Genomic DNA, 22,970 nt, shown 5'->3' with positions numbered 1-22,970 from the left:
CTATCGTAAAGTTAGACGGGTACATGGATAGGATAGATTTAAAGGGATATGGGCCCAACACAGGCAAGTGGGACTAGTATAGATGGGATATGTTGGTCGGAGTGGGCAAGTTGGGCTGATGGGCCTGTTTCCAAGCTGTATGACTATGACTCTCTACAACCTCCTCCAGTTCCCTAAATTGGTGTCTGTGTTCCTTAATTCTGTTTTTTTTTAAATAAATAGGTGCAGGAGGAGGCCATTCGGCCCTTCAAGCCAGCACCGCCATTCATTGTGATCATTGCTGATTGTTCCCAATCAATAATCCGTGCCTGCCTTCTGTCCATATCCCTTGATTCCACTAGCCCCTAGAGCTCTATCTAACTCTCTCTTAAATCCATCTGTGGCAGGGAATTCCACAAATTCACAACGCTCTGGGTGAAAAAGTTTTTTTCTCACCTCAGTCTTAAATGGCCTCCCCTTTATTCTAAGACTGTGGCCCCTGGTTCTGGACTTGCCCAACAATTGGAACATTTTTCCTGCATCTAGCTTGTCCAGTCCTTTTATCATTTTATATGTTTCTATAAGATCCCCCCTCATAACTTCAGTGAATACAAGCCTAGTCTTTTCACTCTTTCCTCATATGACAGTCCCGCCATCCCAGGGATTAATCTCGTGAACCTACGCTGCACTGCCTCAGTCACAAGGATGTCCTTCCTCAAATTAGGAGACCAAAACTGTACACAATACTCCAGATGTGGTCTCACCAGAGCCCTATACAACTGCCGGAGAACCTCTCTACTTCTATACTGAAATCCTCTTGTTATGCTTTCTCCCATTGGTCTGATTTAAATCCTGTAGTAACAACACAAAATCCTGGAAATTCACTGCACATCAGGTGGAATCATTGAGCATTTCTTTACTTTTGTACTGCTGTCTGAGACGTTTTTAAGTGCTGTAATGTTCAACTGCATATCTCTCACCTGCTGCATCACTCGATTTTTTTCTCCATCTCTCAAGAATGCACCTTGTAACCTACTATTTAGCCACTTTCTGATAAACTGTCCTCACGGCCTAGTTCAAATTTTTATCTTCTGGTTTATTGCATTGATAATGCTATATAAAAGCAAGCTGTTGTACATTGAAGATTTAGTCGTCCTAATTGCTATTACAGTGCAAGAACATCAGGAGTGTTTATTTTTCCACCGCCATATTAGCTTTAGCTATTAGCTTTGCTTCAGGATAGAAATTTGTTTTTTTATTATGACTTCCTGCTTATCATTGGGAGGATTCTTCATGTCAAATAGTTTGACTTTTCACCAATAAACTGATTATTTCCTTGTATTCTTCCTTGTACCTTGTATGTATAACTTTGTTTAGAGATACAGCATATAAACAGACCCCATCGGCCCACCAAGTCCACACCGACTACTGATCACCCATTCACACTAGATCTATGTTATTCTTAGAGCTCTTAAAGGTAGCAGAGTCAAGGGATATGGGGAGACGGCAAGAACGGGGTACTGATTGTGGATGATCAGCCATGATCACATTGATTCAAAGTTTTCATTCATCCATTCATTCATCATCATTCATTCATTCATTCATTCATTCATTGAATGGCGGTGCTGGATTGAATTGCCGAATGGCCTCCTCCTGCACCTATTGTCTATTGTTATCCCGCTTTCTTATCGGCTCCATACACACTAAGGACAATTTACAAAGGCAATTAATCTCCAAACCCACACTCCTTGGGATGTGGGAGGAAATCAGTGCACCTGGAGGAAACGCTCGGGGTCACAGGAAGAAGGCGCAAACGCAACCCACACAGCACCCAACGTCGGGATCGAACCCAGGACTCTGGCACTGTGAGGTAGCAGCTCAACCAGCTTCATTTCTGTGCCGCACACACACGCTGGACAATGGGAGTGAAGTCAGAGAGTGAAAGAGTTGTACAGTACAGAACAAGGCCATTCTGTTGTGGTTCAATGTACTTGAACAGATAAAAATGCAAATAAAATTACTAATCAAGCAGTACAATCTTTATTTGGCCAGGCGGGTGTGGTAAACTCTTTACTGTATGCAGATTACAGACTATACAGTTCTCATCCCCACCCAAAGAGGCAATATATATACTCCAATAATCAATGATTCAGCAATACCTTATCTACAGAGCATAGTACAGCCTCTTGCTTCTAAAGATTGACAGGTTCTTCTGACAAAGGAAGATTTAGCCATATATGGTTATATGAGAAGGCTATATTTCTGCAGAACAAGCATTTTGTTTTTTTTTCTACTTATGACACGCATTATAATCTTATAGAGCAAGGGTTAGTGCCAAGAATCTGAATATCTCTAAATGTTTATATTATAGAGGAGACCTTCATGAAGCTGTGCTTGTTAGCTCGCTTTTGTTATTGGAAAATGAACATCAACAGTTTGTTAGCCTTGTTAGTGTACTGAAAGCAAAGGTTAGTGCATTTTGCTGGCTTCGCAATTGAATAGAAGAAGGTGACAGCTTGTCTTATTTTCAGCTGAATCCATTTTGTAAGTATAAATCTTTTTTAACTTCCACCTTCCTTCCTTTTAATCAGTTTATGATAACATTCCCAATCCCCGGTAGGTACATAATGGTCGCAAGCAGTTAACAATACATTTTTAGAGCGATGATTAATAAAATTATGAAGTGTAATATAGTATTCCAAAGTCCATCAAGCCAACTGAATGGCCAGCATCTCCCATTTTACTTCATTGTACGCATGCATGTCACTGTCAACCTTATGGATTTTCACGATTTCACATGGGAAATGTGGGTAGCAAGGTCATTATATTAGAGGATTCATCAGGGATCTAGGCACAACACTCTTCTTATTATAATACAGGTTCCTCTTTGTTGATCTTTATGATCAAACTTATTTCATAGTAAGAAAGATTTTTAATATACTATAGTTGTAAAACAGTTAACATGATTACGTACAAAAATGATCAAGCATTGAGAAAGGAGCTGTCAACTATCTTTGTGCAGAGTTTATATAAAAAATGAAGAGTAATATTTAGAATTCATACGTTTCAGTCTGTTACCGTTAACTCTTATACAAATTTCCCCTTTAATTGCTTCATGCCATTTATCCATGACTGTGGGATCTGCAGATTAGTTTATAGCTTCTTTAAGAGATTAACATCCATAAGATCAATGTTACAAGATACCATGAACTAGAAGCATTACGTGTCTGATTGTAATTTGGTTTTGAATCTGTCCTTGAGCTCGTAAGGGGTTATGGCATAAACCCAAAATCATAATCAGATAAAGAAGCTTGTTTACCTTACAGCAGCTAGTTCACTGCTTAACATTCTATAATTGTAGTCCTTCGCTGTTACAGCGTGTAAGCAGGCTGGCATGTTATTCCACCACTGCTGGCAAAGCCACTGAACAATAGGCTATCGGTCTTTATGCAGGTATATGGGGTAAAAGGCTGAACATAGTTCAATTACTGTAAAGGTGTCGGCTTCTGTCATTATGGATGACAGAATAATACGTCTTTATGTCTTCACACTTTCGGGATCTATTACACAGACTTTGCATTTTCACTGATAGTGCTCAATGCAATAAAGACAATCATGTCAAGCATAAAGACTATAGCTATCCCTTCTTCAGCCTCTGTGGCCAATATTGTTTTAATTCATGGCAAAGCAGCTCCCCTTTTTTATAGTCAGTTTATGTTCAGGGGCTGAATACACTCATCCCACATGATTCTTATGCTTTGCCCATAGTTCGTCGGGTACTGGGACCAGAGCCATAGTAGGCAGATCCTCAGTAGGCAGCTGTTGCTTTTCATAGTGTCCCATTCCTTTCTGACTCATGTGATCTTTCCTTCTGTGTCATTGGCAACTTTAAAACATGAATTGTCTGTTTGTCCTTCAGCCATTAATCATTTTTCCTACTTCTTTCGCTGTTGCTGGAAGTCGAGTAGTTATGGTTAAATGTGACTCAGAGGTGTCTCTCATTTCATATCAATCCCTTCGGTTTTATTATTAATCCCGGGACCCCAAAGAACAAATAAGGGGTCACTGTGAATTGTTCAAGTTTATTCAACCAGGGGGGGACTCGTTCCAAGTATTGGGGATTATGGAGGCATGTATATAATTCAGTGCAGTGCGTTCACTTATGTTCATGGCTGGATTTAACAAGATACTGTAAATACGGGGCTTTTTATTATTTGTGTGCATGGCTTCCTTTTACTTCCAGTCTTGCAGGCGGACATCCAAATTCATAATTCCTTTTTCCAGTTTCCAATTATTTCACAATAAATTTGGTGTATCCAATGAGGATTATTTTCGCCCTTCACTGTAGGTAGGTCATTGCAATAAACATCTTAAACATAGTATTTAATTTCCCTTGTGCTGACACTCCTGATCCCTCCTGCAACTGGGATAGAGAGGCATGGGGGTCAATGTCCCAAAGAGAGTCTGTCCATTAGACTGTGTGAGTTGAAGGGTTTGCGGTGACATGGAAACATAGAAAATAGGTGCAGGAGTAGGCCATTCGGCCCTTTGAGCCTGCACCGCCATTCAATATGATCATGGCTGATCATCCAACTCAGTATCCCGTACGTGCCTTCTCTCCATACCCCCTGATCCCTTTAGCCACAAGGGCCACATCTAACTCCCCCTTAAATATAGCCAATGAACTGGCCTCAACTACCTTCTGTGGCAGAGAATTCCAGAGATTCACCACTCTCTGTGTGAAATATGATTTTCTCATCTCAGTCCTAAAAGATTTCCCCCTTATCCTTAAACTGTGACCCCTTGTTCTGGACTTCCCCAACATCGGGAACAATCTTCCAGCATCTAGCCTGTCCAAACCCCTTAAGAATTTTGTAAGTTTCTATAAGATCCCCCCTCAATCTTCTAAATTCTAGCAAGTACAAGCCAAGTCTATCCAATCTTTCTTCATATGAAAGTCCTGACATCCCAGGAATCAGTCTGGTGAACCTTCTTTGTACTCCCTCTATGGGAAGAATGTCTTTCCTCAGATTAGGGGACCAAAACTGTACACAATACTCCAGGTGTGGTCTCACCAAGACCCTGTACAACTGCAGTAGAACCTCCCTGCTCCTATACTCAAATCCTTTTGCTATGAATGCTAACATACCATTCGCTTTTCTCAAGATTCAAGATTCAAGATTCAAGATTCAATTTAATTGTCATTTGGACCCCTTGAGGTCCAAACGAAATGACGTTTCTGCAGCCATACATTACAAACAAATAGACCCAAGACACAACATAATTTACATAAACATCCATCACATCGCTGTGAAGGAAGGCCAAAAAAACTTATCTCTCCACTGCACTCTCCCCCCCGATGCCAGAGTCAAAGTCAAAGCCCCCGGCTGGCGATGGCGATTGTCCCGCGGCCATTAAAGCCACGCCGGGTGATGCAAGGTCGCATACCGGGTTCTTGATGTTAGAGACCCCGGCGTGCGCTCGCAGAGTCCCGCGGCCATTCCAGCCGCGCGGGGCGGTGCTGTAAGGCCCCGCTCCAGGAGCTCTTCGACCCCGCAACTCGGGCGGGAGAAGTCGCCGTTGCGAGAGCCCTGAAAAGCGGTCTCCCTCCAGGGACCCGCGGGCTCCCGGTGCCGCCGTCCGCCAGACCCGCAGTTGCAGCCTCCGAATCTCCGGAGGTCGGGCCGCAGCAGCAGCAGCGCTCCACCACCGCTCCACCCGCTCTGGACTCGGCCAGCTCCGCGACGGTGAGGTGAGTCGTCGGCACCAGAGTCCCCGGTCTTCCTGTTGGAGGCCGCTCCTCGTTGCAGCCCCAACGACAACGGAGACCCGACAAAGAAAAGGTCAGGTCTCCCGTGCAGGGAGAGATTTAAAAGTTACCCCCCCCCTCCCCCCCCCCTTCCACCCCCCCCCCCCCCCCCACACACACCCCAACAAAAAATAAAAAAAACTACATAGAAGCATAGACAAAAAATAATAAAAACGCGGACGGGCTGCAGAGTTGCGCGCGCCACCTACCGCTTCTTCACTGCCTGCTGCACCTGCATGCCTACTTTCAATGACTGGTGTACCATGACACCCAGGTCTCGTTGCATCTCCCCTTTTCCTAATCGGCCACTATTCAGATAATAGTCTACTTTCCTGTTTTTGCCACCAAAGTGAATAACCTCACATTTATCCACATGCATGTGACAGATGCATAGACAATAATAATTCTCTCGAATGGTACCCAGATGTCCTAATCCTCTTGAGTCCCTGGAACCGAGACCTAACCCTCTGAGATTTAATAGATGCATTGCGATTTGTGTTTTGTGAGCTCAGTTTTGAGCAGGGAACTTTGGACCCAGACTGAGCTGGTGGTCCTGTTTGTAGACCATCGACTCCAGTGGTGAAGTGGTCACTGATGGAGACACTAGAGACTGCAGACGCTGAAACTGGAGTGAAAAATCAAACTACTGGAGGAACTCAGCAGGCCAGGCAGCATCTGTGGAGGGAAATAAGTCTGAAGAAATGTCCACCCCCAAAATCTTGTCTACTCATTTCTCTCCACAGAACCTGCTTGACCTGTTTAGTTCCTCCAGCAGTTTTTTCGTTTGTTTTGTTTTAGGGGCCAGTGTGATAGCAGACCTGAAACACCTTCTGACCATTGAGGTGTAAAGACTAGGTGAGCAAAGCTAAGTGTGAATACATCCTTGTATAGCTTTGAGTAGACTTGATGGGCTGAATGGCCTAATTCTGCTCCTATAACCTATGTACTTGACAATGGAGAACAAGAGTCCTGGGGAGCACAGCAGCCCAGATTATTGTCTGTGGGAGTACATAATCGGCACCTCCAAGGACATGTGTGGTAGCAACACATTGCAGGGTGCTTCACATAAGCATGAGCTAGTAAAATGAATGGTGGATCGATGAGGGGATGTTGGGAGGCAACACCAAAGGTTTATGACAAGGAAGTGGGTTTTTAAATATGAGGGTGACTGAAAAGCACCAATAAGCTCATGTTGTTTTTTTTAAACCATGAGGGATCAGTCCTTTGAGAGAAAACAATTACAACCAGTCGCTTCCAGTGAACAGGCAGGCAACTGCTGCAAACAAGAACTCTGAAAATGTGTTGAAAAATCTTTCCGATTTAAAATTGAATAGGAATTACATCAATATAATCACTTGCAACAAGGGCAGAGTCCCCCTAGTCCTCACCTTTCACCCCACCAGCCAGCAAATACAACACATAATCCTCCGCCATTTCCGCCACCTCCAACGTGACCCCACCACTCGCCACATCTTCCCATCTCCCCCCATGTCTGCCTTCCGCAAAGACCGCTCCCTCCGCAACTCCCTTGTCAATTCTTCCCTTCCCTCCCGTACCACCCCCTCCCCGGGTACTTTCCGTTGCAACCGCAAGAAATGCAACACCTGTCCCTTCACCTCCCCCCTCGACTCCATTCAAGGACCCAAGCAGTCGTTCCAGGTGCGACAAAGGTTCACCTGTATCTCCTCCAACCTCATCTACTGCATCCGCTGCTCTAGATGTCAGCTGATTTACATCGGGGAGACTAAGCCGAGGTTGGGCGATCGTTTCGCCGAACACCTCCGCTCAGTCCGCAATAACCTACCTGAACTCCTGGTGGCTCAGCATTTCAACTCCCCCTCCCATTCCCAATCCAACCTCTCTGTCCTGGGTCTCCTCCATTGCCAGAGTGAGCAACACCTCAAATTGGAGGAACAGCACCTCATATTCCGCCTGGGTTGCTTGCGTCCGAATGGCATGAACATTGAATTCTCCCAATTTTGCTAGCCCTTGCTGTCTCCTCCCCTTCCATAACCCTCGAGCTGTCTCCTCCCATCCCCCCGCCCTCGGGCTCCTCCTGCTCCCTTTTTCCTTCCTTCTCCCCCCCACCCCCCATCAGTCTGAAGAAAGGTTTTGGCCCGAAACGTCGCCTATTTCCTTCGCTCCATAGTTGCTGCTGCACCCGCTGTGTTTCTCCAGCATTTTTGTGTAACTTCGATCTTCCAGCATCTGCAGTTCCTTCTTGAACAATATAATCTATTTGTTCATATGCATTTCTCATTGCTTGTCTCAATTGAAGCTACTTTCTCAGCAAGTAAGAAGTGTGCGTTGGGAGAATGATTTGAATGCAACTGTGTGTAGATCACCAGAAAGTGAACTTAATACAGTTGTTAATAGAATATAGTACAACTATTCAGTCTGAAGAAGGGTTTCAACCCGAAACGTTACCTATCTCCTTCGCTCCATACTGCTCATGCTGCTGCACCCGCTAAGTTTCTCCAGCATTTTTGTGTACCCACAGTACAACTATATCTGTGTCCCTACCAACATCATTACAAATTCTTTGTAATTCTACATCATTAATTGTGTAGGCTATTTGGTTCATTTGGTCAATGCTCTGCAATCCTCATCCCACCATAGTTCATTTCACTCACTTCCACAAATCCTGTAATTCTATTCTCTCCCATGCACTATTTGAGATTGCCTTTGCTGTTGGCCCCAAGCATTTCAGCGGTAGTGATTAATATATTGTATTTATAGCCCTTTGGTTTGACTTCACCACAACTAAAAGCAACCTCATTACATCTATGCTTTCAAACACGGTCGTACGATACCAAAATCCTCTCATTCTTGGCTCTTCCTGATGTGTTTTGAAGGAGTAACATTCTATAAAATGTGAAGAGCGTGGTCTTGCAAAGGGTCTTTCATCACCAGGGCACAAGATTCCCGATTTCCGTACCTCTGTACTGCCTATCGCTCACAGCCATTTCCAGGCATCGGGTGGAAATCTCACCAGGGTGGTCACAAGATAGGGCAGGATGGGTATTTACAGGGAGGGTGGTGTGAACATGTTCAACAAATTTGACAATTTGTATTTGGCAAACTGCTTCACCTCCTTCCTTCGTAGATTATGAGGTTGTGCGCAGATCCAACCAAAACAAGCAACCTGTCTTCTGTTAACAATACAGTATTGGAGTCTGATTTCCACATTAAAAAGGGCTTGCCCGCTGAATCCAGCAGGGAGCATTGGACATCATTTGGGTCCATGTTCGGACAAGATGAGAGAGCAAGGTGGACCCCAATTTGTAGCTCACATCAGTCTGAAGAAGGGGTTCGGCCCCAAACGTTGCCTATTTCCTTCACTCCATAGATGCTGCTGCACCCACTGAGTTTCTCCAGCATTTTTGTCTACCTTTGTAGCTTTTACTGATCAATTAACAGCCAGCAAAAGTATTCAACCCTGATTCTCGGAGGTATGTACATGTGAATTGCACCTAGGGCACCAACAGCCATGGCCTGAGTCTGGTCCACCAGTCTCCCAAAAGCCACAACAATCACCTATCATCAGCATCAATTTTGCAACGACTGCTCTAAATGTTAAACTTGTTGCTAACACCCAGGCGCCTTGAATCAAATAAAGAAGGTGCTTTGTTTTCATGTGTTCTATATTATGTCTGTGTACTGCCAACCTTAGCACTTCCTGAAGGCTTTTAGCACATTTTCCATAAGATACCTTGGAGGTTTAGCATCAAAAGCATTTGCTTACTTTGATGCAGTTAACATGGGACTGGGCTGGTGTAATTAGGCCAGGTCTAATCACCCAACAGTTTAATTGAGTAGGCGTCATAAATATGTTTCCTTGTTTTACCATCGTTGTTACCCTTAATAGCCTTTATCTCGACAATTAGGATTATTGTTGATAAACATGGTTTGATTGAAAAGAAGGCTATATTATTAAAGTAAAAAATGACAGGCAAATAAGTAATAGCTTGGATGTTTAGTACATTCATGTGTTTAAGTGGGAAAGCATCCTGTGAGTTCATAGGCTTGCTTTCCAAATGGGTTCTATGCCGTTCTTAAATCTCTCTATGGTCTAAATTGTGATTATATGCTTTTCCACTTGCTGTTTATTTTAACATTGTTTTAGACAATAGACAATAGACAATAGTTGCATGAGTAGGCCAGCACCGCCATTCAATGTGATCATGGCTGATCATCCCCAATCAGCATCCCGTTCCTGCCTCCTCCCCATATCCCCTGACTCCGTTATCTTTAAGAGCCCTATCTAGCTCTCTCTTGAAAGTATCCAGAGAACCGGCCTCCACTGCCCTCTGAGGCAGAGAATTCCACAGACTCACAACTCTCTGTGTGAAAAAGCGTTTCCTCATCTAAGTTCTAAATGGCTTACCCCTTATTCTTAAACTGTGGCCCTTGGTTCTGGACTCACCCAACATCAGGAACATGTTTCCTGCCTCTAGCGTGTCCAAACCCTTAATAATCTTATGTTTCAATAAGATCCCCTCTTATCCTTCAGAGTATACAAGCACAGCCGCTCCATTCTCTCAGCATAAGAGAGATATATTTTAGCATATATTCAGCATATTTTACTGGCATTGAAAGAAAAATGAAATACCATACATATGTTAATGAAAAAACTCTGTATTAATGTGTTAATGTGTCCATATGATATATGTGTATGCAACTTTAACAAAGGTGTTAACTTGTTAAAAAGGCATTGACACATTTTACCATTAATTCCACACAGTGTGACTTCAATGCAAAATGATCATCAAGACAACATTATCAGATGGTTGTAATTTTTCAGTAAAGTCAGTGCGCGTGAGAAATGTTCAGTGGGTCAGGCAGCATCTGTGGGGGTGAGATAGGGAGAGACAGCGATAACAGTTCAGGTCAATGTTCTTTCATTAATGTTGTGTTTTGGATTTAGAAAGGTGATTTAGAAAGGTTTCTTCATTTCCTTCAGTGTATATCTTTCTCCTAGAGCACTGTACAAGACATTGATACTGTTCCTGTGCAGCAAAGCTCTGGATACTAACAAGATAATGGAATACTAATGTGCATCCAAGCCTTGATGATGTGGTATCAGGAAGGCAATGTTTAAGTTTCCCATGTTATCGTTACATTTTCCATTCTCCGTGATGGTGGCAGAGGTGAAGGAAGGAAATCCCATTGATATAGAGAGACCCAGCCATTTGGCCCACCGAGTCCACACTGATCATCAACTATGGATAACCTAATCCAACTAAGGAGCAATTTACAGCTACCTATTAACCTTCCAGTCCTACACGGTCATAGGGAAAACATCCAAACCCCACACAGATAGAACCTGGGGTCAGGATCGAACCGGGATCTTTGACACTGTGAGGCAGGGGCTCTGCAAGCTACAGCATCGAGCCTAACCCAGGTGCAACTGCTAAACGTGGTGAATTGGTTCAGTAGATTGCACATATGCAGCCCAAATGATAAAAGGTTGAATATGCTGTTTAATTTCAAAGAGCATGATGTAAGCAAACTGATTTATCATCGATGGTGTTTTAGGGGTTCTTTAAGCTGTATTCATCCAAAGGTATGATGACTGTTCAATTAAGCCCTTCATTTGAGCCCTGCTCCTGCCAGTGAAGTTATAAGGTTCATACATTGCTAATGAATCATGTAGTCATGAATTCATAAGTTATAGGAGCAGAGTAAAGCCATTGAGCCCATCACGTTTACTCCGCCATTCAGTCATGGCTGATATATCATTCCCTCTCAACCCCATTCTCCTGCCTTCTCCCCATAACCCCTGACACCCCTACTAATCAAAGATAAGCAACTTGTCAGAGTATTTCCACTCTCACCTGCTCTTCTGGATAAGGTATTGACTTGGCCAGTCCAGTTATACTGCTGTTTCACACCAAAATGTTGATGTGAGGTGCTTTGAGGTTACCCAGTGTAAAGTCAGGGTGGAGACCCGTCCTGTCTGCTTGTGGTATATATCACCCGGCACGAATGTTGGCATTGATCAGTCTAAGCCTGAATGTTATGCTGAACTGCTTGGAAGCCCCTTCAGTGTCAGAGGAGTTATAGACACTGGAAACATCAGTCCATCCATGCATGATCTTGTGATGAGTGAAAGTAATTGCTGAAGCATTTAAAGACGTGGAACTCCTGTAATGGGTCCTGGACAAGCAATAAGTCGTCGAGCATATTTTTGATATACATTGGCTTATAATGATGTTGACGGCAGCTACTCTCTCCTCGTATGTGTCCACGTCAGATGCCAGGCTGAATCCAGAAGGAAACTGAGCATCATTGAACAGGTTATAGGGATGAGGGTACACAAAAATGCTGGAGAAACTCAGCGGGTGCAGCAGCATCTATGGAGCAAAGGAAATAGGCAACGTTTCAGGCCAAAACCCTTGTGTTGCCTGATGGCAGTAATTATGACCACCATCGCTTTACCTGCAACTGGGAAGAGATTTGATAAAGCAGGAATTGTCCTGATTAGGTAAAAGATTTTCTCTTGTGATTGCGCATGTGTGGACAATCAGCCACATTGGTGACACAGTCACAGCCCCTCGAAGGAGCTGGATTAGGAGAGCAGCTGTCTCTAGTCCACAGGATGCAGGCCGTATGTTATCAGGCCTTGTAGATTTTGCGCTCGGGAAGCTAATTCACGTACTAATCTTATGTGCTGCATGTCTAAGCAGCTTCACTCTAATCTATCGATTAACCTATGGCTTGATTCCAGCCACCGCCTTGTTTCTGGTGATGTGTAGAGTAATACGTACTTGACTCGTACAGGAGGGCTCCACTAAAACAGACACAACATGAACTCAATGCAGATATGTGCAAATGTCTTTAATGTGCGTGATGATTATTGGCAGATTGGTGGAGGGTTAGGGGCTCTAGCACGTGCCATTGCCTGCTGCTGTTGGCGATGAGCAGTCCATGAAGCTCGAGTAGACGGCTGATATCTAAAACATGGCTGGAGCTGATCCAGTCACATCCTTTCGAGGGACAGCTATTATGACGGAAACCAAATCATGAGCTGTCTCTGATAGTAGTGTCCATTGTAATATGGATTCAAAAACCTTTGTTGCCACTTTAAGAGGAAGTGAGATTGAATGTCAATTCATTTTAAAAAATGTTTAAAAGATTTCTGACTTACTCTGTGGCCTAAACTAGTGATTCAAGATTCAAGATTCAATTTAATTGTCATTTGGACCCCTTGAGGTCCAAACGAAATGCCGTTTCTGCAGCCATACATTACAAACAAATAGACCCCAGACACAACATAATTTACATAAACATCCATCACATCGCTGTGATGGAAGGCCAAAAAAACTTATCTCTCCACTGCACCCTTCCCCCCCCGATGTCAGTGTCAAAGTCAAAGCCAACCTGGGGCCATGGCAAATTTCAGGGGGGCCACAGAAAAATTTGGGGATTTAGGGGGCCACAGGTTCAATGAAGGGGGCCATTTTTTTTATTTTTTTTCCCCCGCTAATAATGTCAGGGGGGGGGGGGCACAGAAAAATTAAAGATCCCAAGGGGGCCATGAACTAAAAAAGGTTGGGAACCACTGCCCTAAGCAACCCCGTCTCATTTGGTGGGAAGAGAGAAAAGGCTCTTGGGTCCTAAATCTTACCCTATGTGTGTGAAAGCACATATACTACATCTGTGAATAGACGAGGATCAGACTAAGTTTTGATCAAAAACCCTACAGGCAACAGTGGCAACTTGGGTGAGGTGCTGGGAGCTGAACAAAAGAGAAGAATGGGGAGACTGAATACTGAATGTTGTGTGAAATATGGCAATGTCTCTAAATTTTCGCGCTGAACCTATTGAAACTAAATTTGAAGTTCTGAAGTCTGTGTAATGCTGACTCAGTGCTGGAAGACGTTTGCTTGTAATTTGCATTGTAACAATCAGTAAACACATACTTTGACTATTTCTCCGCAGAACGTACAAGCAAAGGATGAAGTTGCAGCAGCTGGATCAGGGGATTTGGACTGTGTGGAAGACAAGTGGAGTGACTACAACCGGCAACGACGGGCTCCGTGTCAACACATACCATTTAAAACTGACGCTGAGCTAGGTAGTGCAACTTTACTTTTGCTGAAATTCGAGTCAAAGCTTCCACTCTTCCACACCGGATGTGGAAGAGGGATAACATGGAACTAGTGTGAACAGGTGATCGATGGTCAGCATGGACCCAGTGGGCCGAAGGGCCTGTTTCCATGCCGTGTGTTTCAAAGCTGGTGGAAACTGACCGGGGCTGGTGGCTGTGATGCAGACAATGATCTTCTGAGCTGTCTGACCATGGAAGTCCACCATGTTGCCTATTTAAGGTCTTTCAAAATTACTTTGTGCAATAGCTGGGCTTATAACATTTTTGAAGCAAGTAAATTGATTAGTTTCCAATTGCCCACTTATATCTGCGGAAATTAAAATTATGTTTAGCTATGACACAATCACAATGAATGGCGGTGCTGGCTCGAAGGGCCGAATGGCCTCCTCCTGCACTTATTTTCTAAATCCAATGCAGCACTGGTAGTGCTCAGATGTAATGCAAATTTCCCTCTCGAGTCCCTGAAGCCAAGGGAGGGAAGAAGCAGCTCTAGAAACTATAGGCGTCTTCTCTTTGGAAGGGAGTTCTGTCAGGGCAGAATCTTCTCTCTGGCCTGGTTGGGGAGGGGGAAGGGGTGGAGAGTTTGCAGAAAGTGTGCCATGTTAATGTGGGCAGATGGATGGGCATTCAGCCAGGATTGAGCTGGCACTCGTGCTATAGGCACATGGCCAAACAGAAACTGCTAATGGATCCAGGACCAAACGTGTGTGCAGGATTACTGGATAGAACCACAAATAAAAATCCTCATCCTTTGTACTTATTTACTTAAGTTGGGAATGTAATTAGCGGTACCCAGTCACTCAGTTGTTTTGGAGACTGTTCCATTGATTTATAATCCATTGACATAATTTGGAAAAATCCAGCAGTGGACCTATTCCATTACTGTCCATTTTATGCCTTTGGTGAAAAGTTAATTTTGCCCCTGATGTTTGCTGGGGGGGCTGGGAATTGTTTGAGAGGTAGACCGGTAGAAATTTCAGAAAGTAACTAGACCAAGGGGGACCCGTTGAAACATTGGAATGGAGTCTCTCGTTTCTATTTTGGTCTCTCTCTTGCCCTTTCATTTTCTCTCACTCTTTCTGTGGTGTCCCCTCACTCTCTAGCGTTCTGCTTCCCTCGCTTCTAAACCATTTCTGTCACTCCATTGCTTCCATCCTCCAATTTTTTAGAATGTATTTTTATTTACAGCTTGGCGGAGTGGTAGCAATGTGAAGAGAATCAGATGTTCAGAGGTTCAAACCCTTGTGCTCAAGGCCTTAACTGGCTGGAAGTATTGTGTTATTTTCCAACTGAAAATTAGCTGGATACCTAAATGTCTTAGTAGGGATTTACCTTAATTCAAACTCCAAATGCAATTTTTATATTTATACTAGACCAAGTGCAGACCCGTTAGGTCTGCTCCCCCATCGCACCCGCATCCCCTACCCGTAGCCCCCACGGGAGGCCTGGTCCTCCAACTCAACCCTTTGCCGAAGGTAAGATTCAAGCACTCCTCAGCAAAGATCATAGCTCGTGAGCCTCCCACAGCACTGGAGATAATAAATAAAATCCCAATCCCCAATTGCAATACCTTGATCCTCCCCATCCTGTCCTGCCAGGAGCTATGATGGCAACATTGTTTGAAATGTCAGGTGCACTTGATTTGAGATGCCATTGAGCTGAAAAGGTCAGAGTGTTCCTGTCTTGCAATTTTATATCAAAGTGTGTTGGAGGCTGTGAGGAATGATTTTAAAGTAAAAAACATTTTAAATTCAAAGTATTTTTAAACATTTTCAGTAATGTCGAGAAATAAAGCCTGAAATTTTCAGATGTGGTTTTGGACTCCACGGGAAAAATCTCTACCGGAACTTGTAAAAATGTTACCATTACCGCGTCGTTTCTTCGCGAAGGTGTGATTACAAGTCAAGTCAAGAGATTTTATTGTCATGTGTCCAAGATAGGACAATGAAATTCTTGCTTGCTGCAGCACAACAGAATATTGTAAGCAAAAATACAGAACAGTTCAGTTCAATATACACATAAATAAGCAGATAAAGTGCAATAGGCTGTTACACATGAACAAACAAATACACACACAAACAAACACACACCCACATCCAAGATCAGACTTTGAATAGGAATATAATTTGTTGAGCAGCTGAAACAATAATGAACATTCTATTTTTTCCTTTCTTTGGGAGTTACAGATGAATTTTATTGTTATTTTGGTATCAATGTTGCAGGCAAAGACCTCTTCAACTGCACTAGTTGGGAATTCTGTAGTCAAAATGTACTGGCTGTTGAAGTTACATCAGTAAATTTTTCCATAACCATATTTTCAGATCCTCGACCAACCATGCCTTTAACATATTGCCACTCATGCCTTCATTCAGTTGTCCTCCACTGACTTTTAGAAGACTCCCATATTTTACTTTACTCGCAGTATACTTTATGCATTTTTTGGATATGAAATTCTGTACTTTCCATATCAATGCATAAGCTACTGCACCAGCAGCATAGTTCTGGCCCGTTGACCCAGATGTCACCATGGCAGCTGAGGACTTTAAATTCAAATCATAAATTAAAATCTATGTTTAAAATGATATTATATAGGTACGATATTAAATTAGCTGATTCCGCCTTGGTCTTCATTGCTTCATCCAATAAGTCGGAAGGCATATTATGATAATCTTTTGTGTGTTTTTTCAGATAATCACAAATTTGAAGATATTTAAAATATTGGTTATTTTTCAAATTATATTTCAGTTGTAGTTGTTGAAATGATAGTAAATTCCCCAATTCATACAGATCTTCGAGCGTTTTAATTCCCATTCTTTCCCATTGTATAAATGATTTGTCTATGACTGATGGTTTAAACGATGGATTATTGACTATTGGTATTAAAAGAGATAGGTTTCTTAATTTTAAATTCTGTTTTATTTGTTTCCATGTTCTTATTGTGTTATGTAAAATTGGATTTTTATTATAATTTTTATTATTCAAATTTATTGGTGAGAGGATGGTCGCTCCTATATTACTCGGGGAGCAGTCCCCTTTTTCCATTACCATCCAGTCCGCCTGCTGTGCAGAATTGTCCAGCAGGTGAATCATATTTTTAATATTTACTGCCCAATTATAATACATAAAATTAGGGAGCGCTAAACCCCCCAGCTCTTTTCGTTTATTAAGGTGTGCTATTTGTATTCTATGGGATTTATAATTTGTAATGTCTGAGTCCAATTTTTTGAAAAACTTTTTTGGGAGATATATAGGTATTGACTGAAATAGGTATAGAATTTGTGGTAGGAAAACCATTTTAATAGCATTTATTCTGCCTATTAAGGACATCGGAAGTGTTTTCCAGAATTTAATCAGATTATTCAATTTCTTGAGTAAGGGATTATAATTGGCTTTAACCATATCCTGGTAATTTCTAGTAATTTCAATTCCCAAATATTTGAATTTTTCTGTAGCTATTTTAAAGGGAAATTTCCGAAGATGTGTTGAGTCTTTTGGTTTTATCGACATAATTTCACTTTTGTTCCAATTTATTCTATAACCTGAAAAGGATCCAAAGTCCTCAATTAAATTTAATATGTTTGGTATACTAATTTGTGGTTTTGTGATGTACAGTAGTACATCATCGGCATATAGGGATATTTTATTCTTTGAGTATTTTGTATTATAACCATAAATATCCGGATGTGTTCTTATTTTTTCAGCAAGGGGTTCAATTACCAAAGCAAATAACAGCGGTGATAATGAGCATCCTTGTCTATTGCCCCTTGATAGTTCAAATTTCGAGGATAAAATATTATTAGTTAATATTCTAGCCGTAGGTTTGTTATATAATAGTTTTATCCATGCGATAAAGTTTTCTCCCAATTGGAATTTTTGCAATACTTTAATCATATAATCCCATTCTACTTGATCAAACACTTTTTCTGCGTCCAGTGAGATAATAGATAGATACATAGAAATACCCACAACAGATGGAATTAGAAAAGATTGGGAACAAGAATTAGCTATAAAAATCTCAAAAGAGACCTGGGATAATCATTTACTACAGGTGCATAAATGCTCGATCAACGTACGACATACGCTCATCCAATTTAAAACAGTACATAGATTATATTATTCAAAAACTAAATTAAATAAAACCTTCCCTAATGTTTCACCAATCTGTGATAAATGCCTGTGTCAAGAAGCTACCATAGCGCACTCTTTTGTTTTTTGTACAAAAATCCAAAAATTCTGGTATGAAATATTTGATATTTTTTCAAAATTGATCAAAATAAAACTGGTACCAAAACCAGAATGGATTATCTTCGGAATATCGGAAGATAACCCTGAATTAAACGTGTTTCAGAGGAATTTATTTAATTACGGGCTAATAATGGGAAAAAAGCTTATACTTAAATTCTGGAAAAATGCGCCGACACCAACAATAAAAATGTGGATATCAAATATGTTTGAAACATTACATCTGGAAGAGATGAGATTCCTCCTAGCAGGTAAAGCAGACCAATTCCAAAAGACGTGGTCTATGTTTCTGGACCTATTACAAGTATGAGGTGCAATAGTAATCTAAAAAAAACAAATATATAAATAAGTGGTATCAGGACCTGGTAACGGGAGGTAAAATAACAAAAACAGACTTGATTGGTAGTCCCCTTTCTGCGGAGTTTAATGTTATAATAGAGCGATTGTTTCTATTTTCTCTTTCTTTCTTTTCTAGGGTCTACTTTCTCACTTTACTTCCTTCTCTAACTTCTTTCCTAAGGGGCTTTCTTTTCCCAACACTCTTGCACTGCACGACTCTCTTGCACTTTCTTTACTTTCCTTACTTCTACCTTTTTCTTAAAGCTCAAAAAAAAAAAAAGAAGCGGTACAAAAAATGTATTAAGATATATGTGCTGTGTAGGATTGTAATTTACCGTACTTCTAATAAAGAAAATAAATAAATAAAAATAATAATAAAATAAATAAATAAATTAATTAAAATCTAGATTTTTAGATATAAAGTAGAAGTTAATCTCTACAATCTCTAACAATAACAAAAGGATTTGAGTATAGGAGCAGGGAGGTTCTACTGCAGTTGTACAGGGTCTTGGTGAGACCACACCTGGAGTATTGCATACAGTTTTGGTCTCCTAATCTGAGGAAAGACATTCTTGCCATAGAGAGAGTACAGAGAAGGTTCACCAGACTGATTCCTGGGATGGCAGGACTTTCATATGAAGAAAGACTGGATAGACTCGGCTTGTATTCGCTAGAATTTAGAAGATTGAGGGGGGATCTTATAGAAACTTACAAAATTCATAAGGGGTTGGACAGGCTAGATGCAGGAAGATTGTTCCCGATGTTGGGGAAATCCAGAACAAGGGGTCACAGTTTAAGGATAAGGGGGAAATCTTTTAGGACCGAGATGAGAAAAACATTTTTCACAGAGAGTGGTGAATCTCTGGAATTCACTGCCACAGAAGGTAGTTGAGGCCAGTTCATTGGCTATATTTAAGAGGGAGTTAGATGTGGCCCTTGTGGCTAAAGGGATCAGGGGGGTATGGAGAGAAGGCAGGTACGGGATACTGAGTTGGATGATAAGCCATGATCATATTGATTGGCAGTTGCAGGCTCGAAGGGCCGAATGACCTACTCCTGCACCTATTGTCTATGTCTATAACCATGAAACTACTAAATTGTTGCTGCAAAAACCCTGATGTTTCTCACTATTGTCCTGCAGGAAAGGAAATCTGTAAACTTTGTATTATTCAGACTCCATGCGATTCCAGGCCCACTAATGTGGTTGATTCTTAAGCTGCTGAGTTGAGGGGCAATTGGATGTGGATGATAAATATACCCATTCCACAAATACACTCTGATCTTGCTTTGTAGACCAGATGCACCAGGGCCACCATAAATGTTATACTACATTGCTATGACAATCATGAAGAAAACAGATACTGTTTAATCTTTACATTTGATTTCCAGAATCAACGGATTCTGCCACATACATTGGCTTGAAGAGAAATACAGATGCAACACACCAAATTCCAACAGTGAATCAACCTGCAGAAGCAAATGCTGAACACAAAAGCACAAGTGCTTCACCCACTGTAGCTTTCCTTCAGTATTTCATTACAATATCAAAGAGGGGCAATGACAGCCAGGTATTTTGACGATTCACTTGTCAAAGTATTTCATGTTATATGTTGGAAAATGTTTTTGATGCAATAGAACCGTTAAACATGATTGAAATATGTTCTTTCCTAAGGTTAACAATCTTTCTTCTTGTCTTAATCAAGCCCAGCTCGTTTAGCTTTACAGTTAAAATGAGAGAAGGACAGAATGTTGAACAACCTGACTGATTCCTTGTGTATTGGCCATTAACAACAGACAAAATGACCACTGGCTCACTAAAGGCCACCCTCTGTGGGAGTTGACTGTCCTCATTAGATTGTGGTATTTCACTGCGCATTTTCATTGAGGAGAATGGCAGGATGTTACGAGGAGGATATCAGGAATGCAAGAGTGTACATATCAGGAATAGATAATAGAAACATAGAAACATAGAAATTAGGTGCAGGAGTAGGCCATTCGGCCCTTCGAGCCTGCACCGCCATTCAATATGATCATGGCTGATCATCCAACTCAGTATCCCGTACCTGCCTTCTCTCCATACCCCCTGATCCCCTTAGCCACAAGGGCCACATCTAACTCCCTCTTAAATATAGCCAATGAACTGGCCACAACTACCCTCTGTGGCAGAGAGTTCCAGAGATTCACCACCCTCTGTGTGAAAAAAGTTATTCTCATCTCGGTTTTAAAGGATTTCCCCCTTATCCTTAAGCTGTGGCCCCTTGTCCTGGACTTCCCCCAACATCGGGAACAATCTTCCTGCATCTAGTCTGTCCAACCCCTTAAGAATTTTGTAAGTTTAAATCGGGCTGAATATCTTTTCTCTTGAACAAAGGTTGAGGAATCCCAATATAAAGTCTTCAAAACGATGCAATGTTTTGATAGAGGGGATCCAGACAGAATATTTTCACCAATGGGAACCGCATAACTAGAGCCCATCAATATAAGAGATCATCATCTTTCCTTACAATTTGAAAGACAGCAGTTCGGCCCATTGAGTCTGTTCTAGCTGAATAAGCAATCTATTCCCTAATAATTTTTTGTGTAATTTATTTTCCCCATATTTCCATTCAGAGAATTGTAGGGTTCTGGCAATGAAAGAAAAAGGGAAGGTAAACTTCTTTATTAAATTATTTTAATTTATTTGCATAAATTTAATCATTTTGAATCATTTTTGTTACTTTTATTATAAAAAAATATATATTATCTTCATATTCAGTTTTTTAATGTTTCTGAATATGAGAATAGCTGAGATGGATTTCACGAATGGTAGTAGCTGTCGACAGAGTTTTGAGAGCTAGGCTTTCTCACAACACCATCAACTTCTCCTATTATCAATCAGAGCTCACAGCTCTGGCCTTAAAATGATCCTATGCATCTGGTCTAATCACATTGGGTCCTTTAGGGCAGGAAGAAATGTCTTCAGTGTACCCGAGTGGTTGCATCCAAGTGGTTGCAAAGAGTAGGAGTAAACGGGTCCTTTTCAGAATGGCAGCCAGTGACTAGTGGGGTACCGCAAGGCTCAGTGCTGGGACCCCAGCTATTTACAATATATATTAATGATTTGGACGAGGGAATTGAATGCAACATCTCCAAGTTTGCAAATGACACGAAGCTGGGGGGCAGTGTTAGCTGTGAGGAGGATGCTAGGAGGCTGCAAGATGATTTGGATAGGCTGGGTGAGTGGGCAAATGCATGGCAGATGCAGTATAATGTGGATAAATGTGAGGTTATCCACTTTGGGGGCAAAAACAGGAAAATAGGCTATTACCTGAATAGTGGCCGATTAGGAAAAGGGGAGATGTAACGAGACCTGGGTGTCATGGTACACCAGTCATTGAAAGTAGGCATGCAGGTGCAGCAGGCAGTGAAGAAAGCGAATGGTATGTTAGCATTCATAGCAAAAGGATTTGAGTATAGGAGCAGGGAGGTTCTACTGCAGCTGTACAGGGTCTTGGTGAGACCACACCTGGAGTATTGCGTACAGTTTTGGTCTCCTAATCTGAGGAAGGACATTCTTGCCATAGAGGGAGTACAGAGACGGTTCACCAGACTGATTCCTGGGATGTCAGGACTGTCTTATGAAGAAAGACTGGATAGACTTGGTTTATACTCTCTAGAATTTAGGAGATTGAGAGGGGATCTTATAGAAACGTACAAAATTCTTAAGGGGTTGGACAGGCTAGATGCAGGAAGATTGTTCCCGATGTTGGGGAAGTCCAGAACAAGGGGTCACAGTTTAAGGATAAAGGGGAAATCTTTTAGGACTGAGATGAGAAAAACATTTTTCACACAGAGAGTGGTGAATCTCTGGAATTCTATGCCACAAAATGAAGTTGAGGCCAGTTCATTGGCTATATTTAAGAGGGAGTTAGATGTGGTCCTTGTGGCTAAAGGGATCAGGGGGTATGGAGAGAAAGCAGGTACAGGATACTGAGTTGGATGATCAGCCATGATCATATTGAATGGCGGTGCAGGCTCGAAGGGCCGAATGGCCTACTCCTGCACCTATTTTCTATGTTTCTATGTGTCTATGTTGTACTTTTAGTTGGTGAATCAGACTTAGTGGATCAAGTATCACATGAAAAACATACCCATGTTTTTAACCCATGTTACAAAAGCAGAAAGTTCTCAAAAATCTTATTGGACAAGGCAGCATGCGTGGAGAGAGAAACAAAGCCACCATTTCTGATCAGTGAAACCTTCGTTAGAACTTGCATTTCTGGCATTTGTTTCAGATTTTCTACATCTGCCACAGTTTTATTTAAATAAGATTAGGTAGAACTTGCCTTCCATATTAATTATTTATTCTTCAGATATTTTTCCAAAAGGCTTAATTTGTATTGGCTAACCTGCCCGAGTTTCATTCAACACCTTTTTTATTATTCTTTTTTTTTGTTTAATCAAAAAATTTATTAAATTATTAAAAAATAATATTGACACTACAATAAA

The 22,970-nt window shown here is 41.6% G+C and overlaps 1 protein-coding gene across 1 annotated transcript in view; it reads left to right on the top strand.

The window, feature by feature from the left end:
* The first annotated feature begins 6,741 nt into the window (after positions 1–6,741).
* The window catches only part of LOC129696067 (uncharacterized), an 85,892-nt gene continuing 69,663 nt past the window's right edge, over positions 6,742–22,970 (top strand). Inside the window, exons 1-3 of the mRNA XM_055633475.1 lie at positions 6,742–6,867; positions 13,733–13,868; positions 19,872–20,050. Coding sequence (XP_055489450.1) covers positions 6,742–6,867; positions 13,733–13,868; positions 19,872–20,050 — 441 coding nt within the window. The remainder of the gene's footprint in view (positions 6,868–13,732; positions 13,869–19,871; positions 20,051–22,970) is intronic.

The sequence above is a fragment of the Leucoraja erinacea genome, chromosome 4, assembly GCF_028641065.1.
Source record: "Leucoraja erinacea ecotype New England chromosome 4, Leri_hhj_1, whole genome shotgun sequence".
Lineage (NCBI taxonomy): Eukaryota > Metazoa > Chordata > Chondrichthyes > Rajiformes > Rajidae > Leucoraja > Leucoraja erinaceus.
This window is presented reverse-complemented; position numbering and strand designations above follow the sequence as displayed.